We start from the raw sequence: 14,827 nt of genomic DNA on the forward strand, positions 1-14,827 counted from the left end.
ACCTTCATCAGTTTGTTGTAGAAGACTCGAAACACCAAAAAGTCCAGGAGTGGAGGGATTTCCTGAACACAAGCGTCATAATGGGAGAAATGATTATGTATTAAAAAAAAAAAAAAAAAAGCATTCAACCCCTACAAACAGTGACTGTGCAGATTCTATCGTCTTGTCATGGATTAGCCGAGGTGGTGAACGTACCTGAATACTTTTAAAAATTAAATTCCTCATATAGATTAGAATAGAAAAGTATAACCTCCTGAATTTACTCAAGGTATTAAAGTAAAAGAAGAAGAAAGATTCATGAGAAAGATTTTAATTCCTAATGATAAATCAGTGTCTTTTTCACCAAGGAACCAAGAAGGAAAATATTAGCTAAAGCTAACTAACAACAGCTTCATTCCCATGTTAGCTAGCATGATAATAACTAGCCGAATGCTAACTGCAAGCTGTCATTGACAAATACAAAGTGGAGCTAGATAGATAGATAGATAGATAGATAGATAGATAGATTATATTGATGTGTATTAGGCCTGCTAATGTTTAGTTAAAGTTTTAGATTTGTTAGGAATTTAGATTGAAACTGTCTGATGCTAAAAAGTCACCTTATAGCTTTAAAGATATGTGATTATAGAGAAATGTAGCATTTGAAATGTAGTGAGCAGAAAATGGAGAGATGTTTCTTTTGAAATGTAGGAAGCCTAAGGTATTAGGTGAAGAAAAAATACTTACAAACAGTCTTTGGTACAGTAATAAAGGAATTTTTATCTGAAGCTGCTTCGTTACACTAGCAAGTTAGCTTAATAGTTAGCAAAACATTAGCTAGCTAATAAATATGCTACAATAGAATACATTGAACAACGGTATGTATGTATACAGTATGTAAGTTTTTATGTCTTCTCAGTGAGTGTCACTTTAACTTGCTAAATAAATTCATATTCCGCCATAATAATAATAATAATAATAATAATAATAATAATAATAATAATAATAATAATAATAATAATAATAATCCAAACACAAAATGATGTGCACTCTGATGGAAAACTTGCAGTATTTCTTATCTTAAATGCATTTTTCAAAGACATGGCAGCTCTTTACTGAAAGCAAGAGCAACATTTCAGGACACAATAAATAGAATTTAATGTGGACAGCATTAATGTCCAGAAGAAAGTCAGAGGATGTAGTCACGGAACGAGTTTCAAAGTCCAGAAAAGAAATCATAAACCGGCAATGCTTAGCTAATCAGAGCTGTAATATAATAACTCGACTTGAGGTGATTTGCATTAAAGATGGCAGAGCAGTTGTCATGGCAACTGCAACCACATGGGGAAGGATGGTAAAGTGTACGCTGAGACAAGCTGAAGTGTGGAGCCTACTCTAGATCATTTCCCAGTAGACACTATGGTTTATTCTGTACCATAAGCCTTGAGTAACATGTGTGGGGTTTTATTTTACAACAGCTTTCTAATTAATATTTAATTTAACAGTATAAATAACGTCTAGGTGTGAATGTGTGTATATGTATGATGAAGTGGTGTCTCATTCAGAGTGTATTCCCACCTCACGCACAGTTTTCCCGGATCCCATAGACTTCGGATCCACTGGAACGCTGAACAGGATACTACAGGAGGAGCTTTGTTTCTGCTCATCTTCTAATCATGATCCACTAGTACCCGTGCACCTAGGAATCTTCTTTAAGCACGCTGAATTGTAGCTTGTAGGTTTTTGCAGTTGTAGACCGAAGAACTGAAGTTGTAACCAAGTCTCTTGGACATGGGGTCAGTATACAGAGTCAGGATATCATCATGGATATCTCCTTCTGAACCTGATTGATTGAACCTGTGTGTGTAATGCTCTGTGACGGGCATCAGGGTGCATTACTGCCACACAGCCAGTGTTGCAGTGAAGGTCTCCAGATCCACTATGGACTACTGAAGACGCAGTAAAGACGTGGTTTAGTGGTTTAGTGATCTGGGATGAGCAGGGAGGGAGAGATCTGATTACACACACCTGAACCTTGTTTCCTCTTCTCTCTTCATATGACTTGTTTGAGTCTGTCCATCGGCATGCAGTTAATCCCAGGACCCAGGATGCCTTTTTCATCCTCCACACTCAACCACGCATATTACAACAAAGTGCAGGAATGAAACTGATATTAAAATCCCACTCTCCGACAAATGCAAGCTAATTTAAAAGCAGTTAGCTAGATGGTTAGCTATTTAGGACAACAGAAGGATATGGAGGCTGTTCCTAATTTGCATATCATGCCTATTCATATATCCTTGCATATTTAATAAGGGCCATAAGTGTAAGTCATTTCTTGAGCAGAGTTTTAAAACAGACAGAAGTTTTGTAAGTGGATGACTGCTTCTAATCCCTGTTATAAGAGGCCTGAGAACCTTAAACGTTCCATGCAGAACCCAAGAGCTGAGAACCTTCCAGAAAAGTTTCCAAGTAGAACCTCTTTAGAAAGCTAAAAGCCATTAAACATGTAAAGAGGAACCTTTTTAATGAGTACAGGTTTGATCCAAAGTCCCTTCATTACAGCTAAAAAAAAAAAAAAGGCAGTAATGGTTTATGGAGAGGTTGTATGGTTAAACGGAGCGCGTGCCCGCGCTTCACACGTGCGCGCAATGAGCCTCCCGAGCCAAGCGCGAGCAGAGCGGAGTGCGCGCGCCGCGTCTCCTGGACTTATAAAACAAAAACAAGAGAAAAACAATAAAAGCAGAGGGAGAGATGGGACTCGAAAAAGAGAAAGCAGAGACATGCGTCTTCATGGATGAAGATGTGTTTCACAGCACGATCGAGCCCATTCTTAAAAAAAAGAAAGAGAAAGCGCGCGCGCCGCTACTGGACCGGGACCCTCGAGACATTAACGCACACTTAAAGGTAAGGCATTGAAAGAGCTGCAGAACTGCAGGGACTAAAGATGTGGAAGGGTTCTTTTTACTGCTGTGTGTGCTGTGATCATCAGCGCGCATACAGGCGTTATGAGCGCTCTTAGGCATTAGATCAGTTGAGATTGAATTAGTTGAATGATATCGGCTGCGTCCCAAACCGCATACTGAGTAGTAGGGTACACCTAGTAGCCTAGATCTGTAAAGCATTTGGCTTAATGCAATAACACACACACACACACACACACACACACACACACACACAAAGCAAATGGACTTCATGTTTCTTATCTTATCAGGGTGTACATACTTTTTATTTTCCACAGTGTGTCTCTAAAGATAAGATGAGCATTTATTTCAAATGCAACACTCATCTGTTATGCTCTAAACAAGACTGAGTGATTTTTTTTTACCTGAGATGTTACTAGAGTGTAGAAAGTGTCCCATAAGTCCAGCATCATAGGAGATAGATAGATAGATAGATAGATAGATAGATAGATAGATAAATAGATAAATAAGCTTTTATTTACAGATCTTGCTCAATATGTCTGCTATCCTTCTCAAGACACAAATTTCTAGGAATATATAAAATTATTTGGATTTGTTCTTCCTTGTTCAGATACATCATGATAAATAAATAAATAAACAAACCCTATGATGCTGGACTTATTGGACGTCCTGTACATTCTTTTGGAAATTTATTGGAAGATTCCCATATCTTTCAACTAAAATAACTACAATTCTGTAGCACTTGCATACATTCCCATTCCTATTCCCTATTCCATTCACATTCTCATTAATGTGATTCTTATTTTTAATCATTCTTATTAAAAATCGGCAATAAATTCAATAAAACGAATCAAGTGAACGTAAGACTCTTGGCTCAGTGTTCCACTTGTCCGTTGCTGACCGCTTTACACCTCACATTTGTCTGGATTTGACGAAGAAATAGCTTTTTACTAAATATTCTGCCATTTTCTTTCTGAATTTTCTCAAGCACGAGGAAGCTACGACTACAATCTACAACTAAGCGAACGTGAGAAAGCAAGTCATTAACCTCCAAATCTTCAGAATGGATGTGTGATTGACGCTGTAATTGAAACTTCCCACATTTAAAGAGGATATAAAGCATATGAAAAGTAACTACGACCACGACTGCACCTCTGTTACATCTATACACACGCTACACCATCGTGCTCCACTATAGGCGGCCATTTTAAGTTTCAGTAACACCGCTGGTGGTTTATTATTTGCACATCATATTATGGTGTACAGAAGACTAAACATTAGTTTATGAATTCATACTTGCTACAGAATGTTTGGGACCTACACCCGAGTGCACACAGTGACGCAAAACTTCCATTAGTGAGTTCTGTGAATGCTCTCTCTGTTCCCGTTCCCTCTGCAGGTAGACTTTGAGGACGTGATCGCCGAACCCAGCTCCGTGCACAGCCTGGACTCGGTGTGGATCGGCAGCCACGCGCTGTTCGAGCTCATAAAGTTCAGCTTTTACCGGGTCCTGACGACGCTGCTGGCGATCCCGATGGCCTTAGTGGCAGGCCTTGTTTTCGCCATCCTCAGCTGCGTACATATTTGGTAATGAAACGAGACTTTTGGCTGGTTAAAAAGGTTATTTTTGCTTTGGGGAACATTTTTTTCCAGCAGCAACACTAGCAGCATGTTTGCATTGGCTGCTGGCCATCGAGATAAAGAGTGGCATTAGGCAAAAGAAAATACAGGAAGGAAAAGAGAGAGAAATCAGAAATATGTTTAATGCATATTATGAATTGTATACAGTGGCTTGCATAAGTATTCACCCCCCCTGAACTTTTCCACATTTTTAGTGTTATAACCTGGAGATAAAATGGACCTAATTGGGATTTTATGTGACAAATCTACACAAAATATCCTATAATACTGAAATGGGGGAAAAGTCAACATAGTCTGCAAAATTATTTACAAAAAAAAATGTAAAACTGCATACATATTCATCCCCATTGCTGTAAAACTTGTGAAATTTGTTCTGATGGAAACAGTATCCACCAGACGTTGTATAATTAGCTGAATTGAGTCAACTTGTGTGCAATTAAAGTGTCACATGACCTCATAGAAATAAACCTGTTCCTGATAAGCCCCAGAGTTTGTTTGAGAACACACCTAAACAAACAGCATCATGAAATGCATCCATTAAATCCATTACTGATAAAAATGGAAAGAATATGGCACTGCCATATGGCTACTCCGCCTAGAGGAGTCTGTCCACCAAAAGGTCAGTGATTAAGTAAAGAGGGGATTAGTCAGAAAAGCAACCAAGAGGCCAAGGGTAGCTCAACATGATGCTATCACCACCATGCTTCAAAATGTAGAAGAGGTAGTAGATACCATTGCACTCCACTATGTATGCAGTGAATTATATTATTTATTTATTGAATGTTTCCGACAGGATTCCATAATTGTTTTTTATGGTTCTCAGGTTGCACAGAATGGTTTTTGGAGATGACTGGAATGCAGTAATAGTTCAGCTATCAGTGGCTTCATCTTTTCCCAGATGGATTTTTAGATTTAGATTTGGAATTTGATTCCTAAGAAGCAACAACTGACCAAAAATGTCACTTATGCAGGTTTTTTTTTTCTTTTACAGTCAGGGACCCCTTTAAAAAAATCCACAGACCTGTAGAGTTCAGTATGTAAATGTACAGTATACAATAATATTTTGGCTTTTCATTGAGATTTCTTTAATTCCTGAATGTTCCACCCATAGAACCCATTGTTATTAAAATAGTCATTCGATTCTGGCAGACATTATTTTTAGGCATAATAACTTGATAACAGTGGGTTGTGGTTTCAAAAATCACTGAAGCAAAATTAGAAAATCACCCCCCCCTCTTGTTTTAAGCTTCATGGACTTCAGGGACTTCCTAATTGAACCCCACTAATTGGTTTGTTTTAAATAATCCCTGCAATCTCTCCCATAAAATATGTTATTTATAGGTATGTGTTACAACAGTCCTGATGTCTTGTGTACAACCGTGTAGTCATCTTTTCTGCTTTATTGCACAAAGACATCATATTAAACGTCTTAGTGCTTATTGAGATCCTCATTTTGATCGGTTAGCATTAACACACTTTGACAAGCAGAGGTTGCCTGAGTTCATGTGCTTTGGTTTGGATTAGTGCTTCTATGTAATCAGTGTCCTTGAGTAAATAGAAAAAGTAGTTTAGTCTGGTGTGTTTAGAGCATGTGGGAACTAGCAACAGGGCTGTTTGTATAAAAGCTTAGAAATGAGTGGCTTTTGAAAACAAGGAAGATAAGATCAGGAGATCAGTTTATCAGAATTTTAGCAGTGAGATATGACTAATATGAATGATATGAATAATATGACTAATCCTTGGGCTAGTCATGGTAAAGTGCAGAATTTTATACACTTATTCATGCAGCAGACAAATTGAAGAGAAACTAGTGGCTCGATTATGCTGTGGGGGGCATTTATTTATTTTTCGGACGTGATTTGACTCAATTTGCCAGCTAAGAGAGAAGCGTCGCTCCAAATCAATACAAAATTCTCCTGACTGATCACTTTTATCCCATGAGGAAACATTTCTATCCTGATGGGCGTGGTCTCCTTCCTGGGTGACTCCGCCCCCATCCACAGAACACAAGGGCTCACTGATGAGGATGTATATGATGTAAATCTTATGCTATGGCCTTCACCTTCAACTAGAGACGAACTAGCGTCCACCTAACGCTCGCTGTAGACCAACACCTTACTAACACACTTTACGCTGTTTTCCCTTTAATTCGTCACCTGTGTGTAGATTTGAACTCATCCTACTTTGACTTAAGGCATTAAAAACGTACCATGGAGATGTAAAGAGACTTCTTCTGGAGTTCTCTGTTCCTGCAGCACCTGTAACGCATGACACATACAGGAAGCACCTGCAGCAGGAGTGCAGCGCTACGAGTGTGAGCTCATCATACGTAAACAGTGTAATAGTTAACATAATGCAGTTCATGCCATGCAGAGAGACGAGAACAGCTCTGGTGCTGAACTGTACTGTGTTATGACTTTTCCACAAAGTCAACTCCATAATTATTGGCACCCTTTCTGAAAATGCGCAAAAATAAATATCTAAAAAATTATCAATGAGAAAAATCTTGAGCTGAAGTGTAGCTTTTTAAACTTTAAAAAAATTAAGTAGTTGATTTTTTTTCTGCGCAATTCTGTATCTATAATTGTATAAGTATTATTTTTATTTTATTAAAATATATTTTTATATTTAATAATTTTATTTTATTTATCTATTTATTTTAAACAGCTATTGAATGATTGATTGACTGCAGTGTTATTTTATGCATTATGCATTTATGCATTAATAAATAAAAGTGTCAGTAATTTTGGCACTAAACTGAGAGCAAATAGAAAAAAAAACAGAAATACCTATTGACAAATGATGAAAATTTGGTTGCTTTTAAAAATTATTTACATAATATCAATCATTTTGCCACTAAACTAAAAGCAAAAAAAAAAAAAAAGATCTTTTCAATGTGACAATTTGTTTGCATTTTAAAAAAAATAGTAGTCAGTAGTCAGTTTTTCTACTAAACTGAATGCAATTAAAATAGGTATTTTTAAGGACCATAGATTTCTTTAAAAAAATATTTTAAAATGTCAATAGTTTGCCACTAAACTAAGAGTAATTTAAAAAAAAAACGAAATAACTATTTTTGAAAGAAATTAATTTGCTTGCATTAAAAAATTATTTAAAGATGTCAGTCATTTTTGCCACATTTTTTTGAGAGGATATAATTATAAAAAAAACATGCTATATATTACACTATATGCAGTCTTCATAGGAAATGTATATTTTATAACCTGAAAAATTTTTGTTGGAGAAATGATAAGCGTAAAAAATGTTGAGCGTAAAAAAACTGAATGATTGTATCCTTTCTACTGAGGGTGCCAATAATTTTGGAGTAGATTGTGGGAATATATTGCGATAATGCATATGCGTGTAAAATGTAGTGCTGCTAAATGAACATGTGTGTATAATGCGTTATGTGTTATGTGTTATGTGTTTTGTGTGTGTGTGTGTGTGTGTGTGTGTGTGTGTGTGTGTGTGCGCGCGCAGGGTGGTGATGCCGCTGGTGCAGAGCTGCATGATGACGTTGCCCTCGGTCCAGGTGATCTGGTCCAGCCTGATGGACACGTTTGTGAGGCCGGTGTTGCGCAGCGCCGGCAGGTGTCTGTCTTCCATCAGCATCAAGAGCTGCAAAGCTGACGTGCTTTAAACGCTTTCGGACCAATCCGTCGACTTGCACACGTGCTCCTTATGATGTGTTTTTGTTTGTGGAGGAGTTGGAGGAGATCCCAGACCTGATCAATCACACCCGAGTCGTCTTCCTGCTCAGCTCGATCACGTGTGTTTGCTTTGGCCTGGGATCAAACGTACGCTTACACTAAAAACAACCTGGCTCTCCGGTGAGATGACTGAACGTCTACGCAATATAAGGAAGCGTTTATACACTAACATCAAATTTGTCTCTCCTGGTGGACAACATCATTAGGTCAAATACTTTCACACGACTTTTAATATATATTTAATATAAATATGCGATCGAGCTTTTGTAATGTATATGAGAAGAGTTTTATATGTGTATAGAAGTATAGAGATGCTTTTAAAAAGCCAACTTAGTACAGACTACTTCCTGTTTCCTGCCTCAGTTAATATTTATACTTACACCAAAGCACTGCTGAATTCTCAAATCTGATTGGTCAGAAAGTGTTGACTACTTTTACATTAATGCACTCGTTCTGATACGTTATCGTTTCTATAGCAACAGCTCATTCACACCGACTTGTACTGCGGCCGCTTCACGTAAACCGATTAAAAAATAATCGTTGATACGGTAAAGTTTTCTGTAAGGAGATGGTTATTTAACGTTTATGGAAGGAGTCTCCAGTGCCAGCGCTCTGCAACAGTCAAACGTAAAGCTGGAACTTTAAGTTTTCTGAGGAGTTTATGCTTTGTGTAAACAAGCTGCGTTTTTTTTTGTCTAATTAACTTGAAGAGAGGGGAATAAAGAGAGGCTGGTGAGGGAACGACAGCTTATAGCAGCTATAACGTAAGTACGAACAGGAACTAACTTGTTTTGCGGATGTTCAGTAACTTTAAATGTAACTATAAATGGATAAAAACGATGACAATTCCTTCTTTCATTAAAACAAAACATTTTAATTTAATCGTTGGCAAAATGCTGTGGTGCAAAAGGAAGAAGACACCTTGAGACAACTTATACTATAACATAATATTTGCAGTATTCACTATCAAAGATATTATTTTTCTGTGATATTTCTGAAATTAATGGTTTTAATTATTCTCACACGACTGTCATAACATTCCAAAAAAAATAATGTAATGATTTATTTTAACCAGTACTGTATTTTATCTTCCAGTCTATTTGCTTTGGAAATATGCACTTGAAATACCGCCTGCTCTCGACTATGTGTGTGTGTGTGTGTGTGTGTGTGTGTGTGTTTCAATAGCCTCTCAGAAAGAAAGGACGGCTTGTTTGTGCAGTGGAACACGAAGCGTTCAGGTGTATTTTTTTTTTCTCTCCTCCACCCTATTCAATGACGTAATGTAGCAACAATCCAGAGCGCAGCAGAGAACACCTCGGAGAGCAGGAGTCTCTCCGTTCACTAAATAAAAGGTCGTTTTTTTGACGTGACACTCTTGTCGTTGTTCCTTTTTCTCAGCTGTGACTGAGAAAAACATTACGCACTCTTTGTTTTTTCGCTGCAGGTGGCAAAGCTCCGTCAGTTATGTGCTTAAACAAGGGCTTGTTAGCCGGAGGGGTGTTAGCAGCGTGAGGAGTGAGAGAGCGATAGAGTAAAACGTAGCATAGAGACGCTATAGATCAGCCTCGGGTTGTCTGCGTACGAGTGTGTACTGAATATTACACAGTGGAGGGGTGATGATGAAGGTGGATTAACACTATCTGGTCATCTAAATTTTTTGTTATATACAGTACACACTCAGGGAAAATAGTATGCTTATTTGTTGTACCTTTATTATGTGTATTTCACCTGGAAACGTGGATGTAGTGAACATTTAAAACTAGTTCCAGGTGCTACTTTGCGACACTAAAAGTTCCAAAAGGTGTACGCTTGATAGTACCATTCCAGCGCGAAAGAAAAAAGGACAGAGCACTCTTTTATTCCTGAGAGTGTACTTTTATATTGCATTTCACATATTGTATATAAAGAGTTTCCATTTCCGTTCTGAGTGGAAAAAAAAAGTTGTCCACCCATTCTAGCTGCTATAACATAAGTGCCAATAGGAACAAACATGTTTTGTGGATGATCCTCAACATTAAAAGTAACTTTAAATGGATAGAAAGTATGACAATTCCTTCTTTCATTATTATTTGTTTTTTTTTTTTGCAAATTGCTGTGGTATAAGAGGAATAAGACACTTTGGAACAATTTTGGCGTCTATTCTTTTATTCCTTACTTATACTATAATACAAAATTACAAGAATTTTCACCATCAATGATATTATTTTTCTGTGATATTTCTGAAATTAATGGTTATAGTTAATATACATTAAAAAAAAACGGTGTAATGATTTATTTTAATGAGAACTGTATTTTATTTTACAATCAGTCTACAACCACGTCACATGACCTGGTCACATGCTATTACTCTCCTGTCAATCACACTGACCTTTTCTGTGTTTCCCCTTTAATCAGTGTCCCAAACTTATGTTACAATATTCCTTTGTCTTGTTGCTTAGTTGCTGTTGTATGTTTCCTAGTTCTTGTTTTGCTCAGGCTGTGACTCTTGGTTTGACTTTGTATGTTTTGTGTGTTTGTTATATAATAAACTGTCCGCACTTGCAGAATCCGTCTCTTTCATCACTTGACATTATGCACAAAAATAGTATTCCAGTAAGCTAAAAACAAAACATGGGAGTGTGTTGGAAACAAGACGCAATCCAAAACATAAAGCAAAAATGTTTAAAAAGAAGTTCTCCAAAGATCACAGAGATATTAGCAGTAAAAATGGAGAGAAATTTATTAGAGATTATTTAGATCATACCCAGAAGGAGCTGCAAATTCTCCCTAATGGTGTCATTTTCAGTAATAATATCTTAACACACGATATGTAAACACTTTTGATACATTTGACGACCATGAAATGTCTTAATGCTATAAATAAACAACTTCATTTTGTTCTGAGGGTGTACAAACTTTTGCACTCAACTGTAGCTAATGAAGGAAGTGACAACAGCACCATGTTAGAGGTGTTTTAGGACCGTTTTCTTTTTTTTTTTTTTCTGATTCTGCTCACGCCCAAAGGAATTCTGATCCGTTATTATTTTCATTTTGTACTCATACAGGATTTTTAGACTTAGTTGGTTGTATTTCCCAAAATATAACCAAATGAGTAATTTAGGTAATTTAAGTAATTTGAGCAAATTAAGTAATTTATCAGCCAGTTTTGGTCGCAATGGCACTGAAGCAGCCGCCGTTCACTCATGACCAGTGGATTCTCTTACGATGTGCGATTTTTCGTTCTGATTTTTCAGCTTTACTTGATCACAAGATTCTCAATGGCTCCCAAAGACAGGCTGTAGAGAAAGACCTCACACACACACACACACACACACACACACACACACACACACACACACACACCCTTTCCAACAAAAGCCCTTCTTTTATTTTATGCCTTTCCAGTTTGCATACTGTCTCAGATCAGTGCCAACCCCTGACCCAGCTCTACACCTCATACCAGACACTTTTAGAGCTGTGTGTCTAAAAAAGTAAACATATTAAAGTGTGTAAAAGAAATATATTGTAGTTTCGCATAATCAGAGTCAAGCAGATATAATATAATGCAGTTTCACATAATCAGAGTCAAGCAGGCTTTGTTTATTCCACTTTTTTTTTAACTAAATAAGCCTCTGGTGTTTGGTTCTTGTTTTCCTCACCTGTTGCTCCAGCTCAGTTTAGGCCACGCCCCCTGCAGTAAATGGTTTCTTAGCTACACCACGCCCTCGCCTCCTGCTCGCAGCTGAAGCATGAACTTTAGTGCCAGAGCAAGAATTTGCCTAGATTTCTTTCTGTCCCCTCAGGAAATGACCTCTAGCTATTGTTCATCAGCAGTAGACAGCTTATAGAGGAATTTTTTTTTTAAATTCCTTTCACACTTTGAATATCACCTACTGAAAATCCGGTTCTGGTGCACAGAAAAGTCACATCAACTTCACACGTGAAAGTTAAAAGGCTTATCGTGTTTCACACGTTTCACATGTGGACTTTCAACCCATAGTGCATGTGTTTTTATTTTTATACACACGATTCATTCATTTCTTTCCACAGAGGATCTTTACACAAATGAATCATTTCTTTCCAGATGTGATTTTTACACATGAATTATTTCTTTCAACATGTGATTTTTACACACGATTCCCTTTTTTCCACATGTGATTTTACACACGATTAATTTCTTTCCAGATGTGATTTTTACAAATGAATCATTTCTTTCCACATGTGATTTTACACACATGAATCATTTCTTTCCAGATGTGATTTTTACACATGAATAATTTCTTTCCAGATGTGATTTTTACACATGAATTATTTCTTTCCAGATGTGATTTTTACAAATGAATCATTTCTTTCCACATGTGATTTTACACACATGAATCATTTCTTTCCAGATGTGATTTTTACACATGAATCACTTCTTTCCAGATGTGATTTTTACACATGAATCATTTCTTTCCAGATGTGATTTTTACACATGAATCATTTCTTTCCATGTGATTTTTACACATGAATCATTTCTTTCCAGATGTGATTTTTACACATGAATCATTTCTTTCCAGATGTGATTTTTACACATGAATCATTTCTTTCCACTTGTGATTTTACACACGATTCCCATGCGATCCCAGTCCTGATGCACTCTGCACTCTAAATTTTATTAAATCGCTACCTCAGTGTTAAATTACGTCTAATGTATTAAATGATCAATCAAATTAACACATAAGTGTTCGAATAATTCAATCAATTAATGCTTTGTTCAATTAGCAATTTAGTGCCAGGCTTATGAATTACCTCTCAGCACTGAATTCACTCTTCCTGTGTTAGTGTGAAATAAAGTCACACCCTGTGTTAATTCAGCCTCATTGTCCTCAGGATCAGTGTGTGAATTCACACCTGCGGTGTTGATTTAATGCCGAACATGTTTAATGAACTTGACTGAACTCTTACAGTGTGAAATGAGCAGCTGTTGAATAAACAGGACTGCATCCCAGGTCGAGTGTACTCTACTGTAATCACAGAAACCATTACAGAGTTCTACTTGTTACTGGTGTTTTTTTGTTTTTTTTTTATGGTTTGTAATGGTTGGTAATGGGATTTTTGTTTTTCATATGTGTTTATATCGCAATTTAAAAGTCCTTTGGTTTAACAGGTGACCTGTGTCTGATTATAGACATACTCGATGATGATTGGCTGGGTGTCGAACGAGCCCTGTGTGGGTCTGGTGGTCTCTGATGGTCTGTGACGGTGACACTGCGGAGTAGATTTGACTTTTGGTATCAGTGATGATCTACAGGATGTCAGGAAGGAATTAGGAAAAAGTGATGTATAGCGTTCATGGATATCCAGATAGAACTAGCAAATATTCCATTAAGCGACAATAATAACAATAATAAAGTACACACTAAGTAATCCTGTGATTGAATCAAGAATCAATGGATGCTTGAAAACCATTAAAACTATTAAATCTATATAGATTTTTTAAAAGCATAATAGAAGAACACAATAATAAGGAACATAATAGCACAGGACAATGATGTCAGGTAATGAAACATCAGGACTGGACGACCTTTAGAGTGTCTTATAGGCTTATAGGAACATATGATTAAATCATTTTTAAGGTGAAGAACTGTACTGTATGTCAGAAAGGGGGACCAGATCTCTAAATATGATTTGATTCTGTGTCTAATGGCTGCTGTAGTTTTTTCTAATGATGAGTGTTGTGTTAAAAGAAGGATTTTTTTAGTTCTGTCTTTCCAGTTGAAGTCATATGACCTTTTGGGCTATTATTAGTGATGTTAGTATGAATACCTGGAGCTCTCGGGGTATTTGGCATGATGACAGGACACAGAGTGTTGTGATGGAAGGATGGTGTGGGATGCTGATGCTGAAGATCTCAGACAGTCTGCTTCACTCCATTTGTCATGAACTGTATGTAATGAACTCTTACACTGCTGAATAAACACTAAAAACACTAAACACCAGGGGCGTAACCTGACCTTTTACACCAGGCGGATGAAGGGGTACAAGGCATCCAGGTATGCAACATTTGTTTGACTTCCAAGCTACAAAAAAGTCAAAGCTAACATAACATTAAGTTACATCTAATGAATTACTCTGACATTAAGAATTCAGTATAATTAGCTCACTATTAATGAAATGAAAAAAAAAAAAAAATCCAGTACTCGTGTCTGTGTTAGCTCGGCATTGGACAATGATGAATTAAACTTTAGATTTCCTCAGAGATGTTCCTCAGAGATGTGTTCTGTTATTATTTAAACTGCAGTGAGATTGACCACGACATTCATCTTCACATCATAGCATCTTCATTTATAGTCGAGGTCCTTCTCCAGGTGGACAGTAGAGAGCATCCTGACCTTCTGGCTCACAGGTTGGTATGTGAACTGCTCATACTGCAAGACTCTACAGTGGACTATGAGAAGATCTGAGAAGATCATCAGGATTTCTCTACCATCGATCGATGCCTCGTACCACAGCCTCTTCATCCACAAGGCCAAGGCGAATGACCCCCTACCACCCCTCTCATGGTCCCTTCACACTCATCATCCACCAGGAGCTACAGGAGCATCCATGCTA

The 14,827-nt window shown here is 37.2% G+C and overlaps 1 protein-coding gene across 1 annotated transcript; it reads left to right on the forward strand.

Annotated features, from left to right (window-relative positions):
- Nucleotides 1-2,612: 2,612 nt before the first annotated feature.
- Nucleotides 2,613-10,800, forward strand: cav2 (caveolin 2). Its single transcript, XM_026946548.3, has 3 exons — nucleotides 2,613-2,886; nucleotides 4,303-4,490; nucleotides 8,025-10,800. Exons 1-3 carry the CDS (start codon nucleotides 2,734-2,736, stop codon nucleotides 8,182-8,184), a joined length of 501 nt encoding a protein of 166 aa, XP_026802349.1. The 5' UTR covers nucleotides 2,613-2,733; the 3' UTR covers nucleotides 8,185-10,800.
- The last annotated feature ends 4,027 nt before the right edge of the window (nucleotides 10,801-14,827 follow it).

The sequence above is a fragment of the Pangasianodon hypophthalmus genome, chromosome 7, assembly GCF_027358585.1.
Source record: "Pangasianodon hypophthalmus isolate fPanHyp1 chromosome 7, fPanHyp1.pri, whole genome shotgun sequence".
In the NCBI taxonomy this organism is placed as follows: Eukaryota; Metazoa; Chordata; class Actinopteri; order Siluriformes; family Pangasiidae; genus Pangasianodon; species Pangasianodon hypophthalmus.

Bases quoted from the DNA above. Each gene is read 5' to 3' on its own strand.
- cav2 (XM_026946548.3), top strand. From the start codon at position 2,734: ATGGGACTCGAAAAAGAGAAAGCAGAGACATGCGTCTTCATGGATGAA. The intron at 2,887-4,302 runs GTAAGGCATTGA...TTCCCTCTGCAG, and splicing joins ACATTAACGCACACTTAAAG to GTAGACTTTGAGGACGTGAT. The intron at 4,491-8,024 runs GTAATGAAACGA...GTGCGCGCGCAG, and splicing joins CTCAGCTGCGTACATATTTG to GGTGGTGATGCCGCTGGTGC.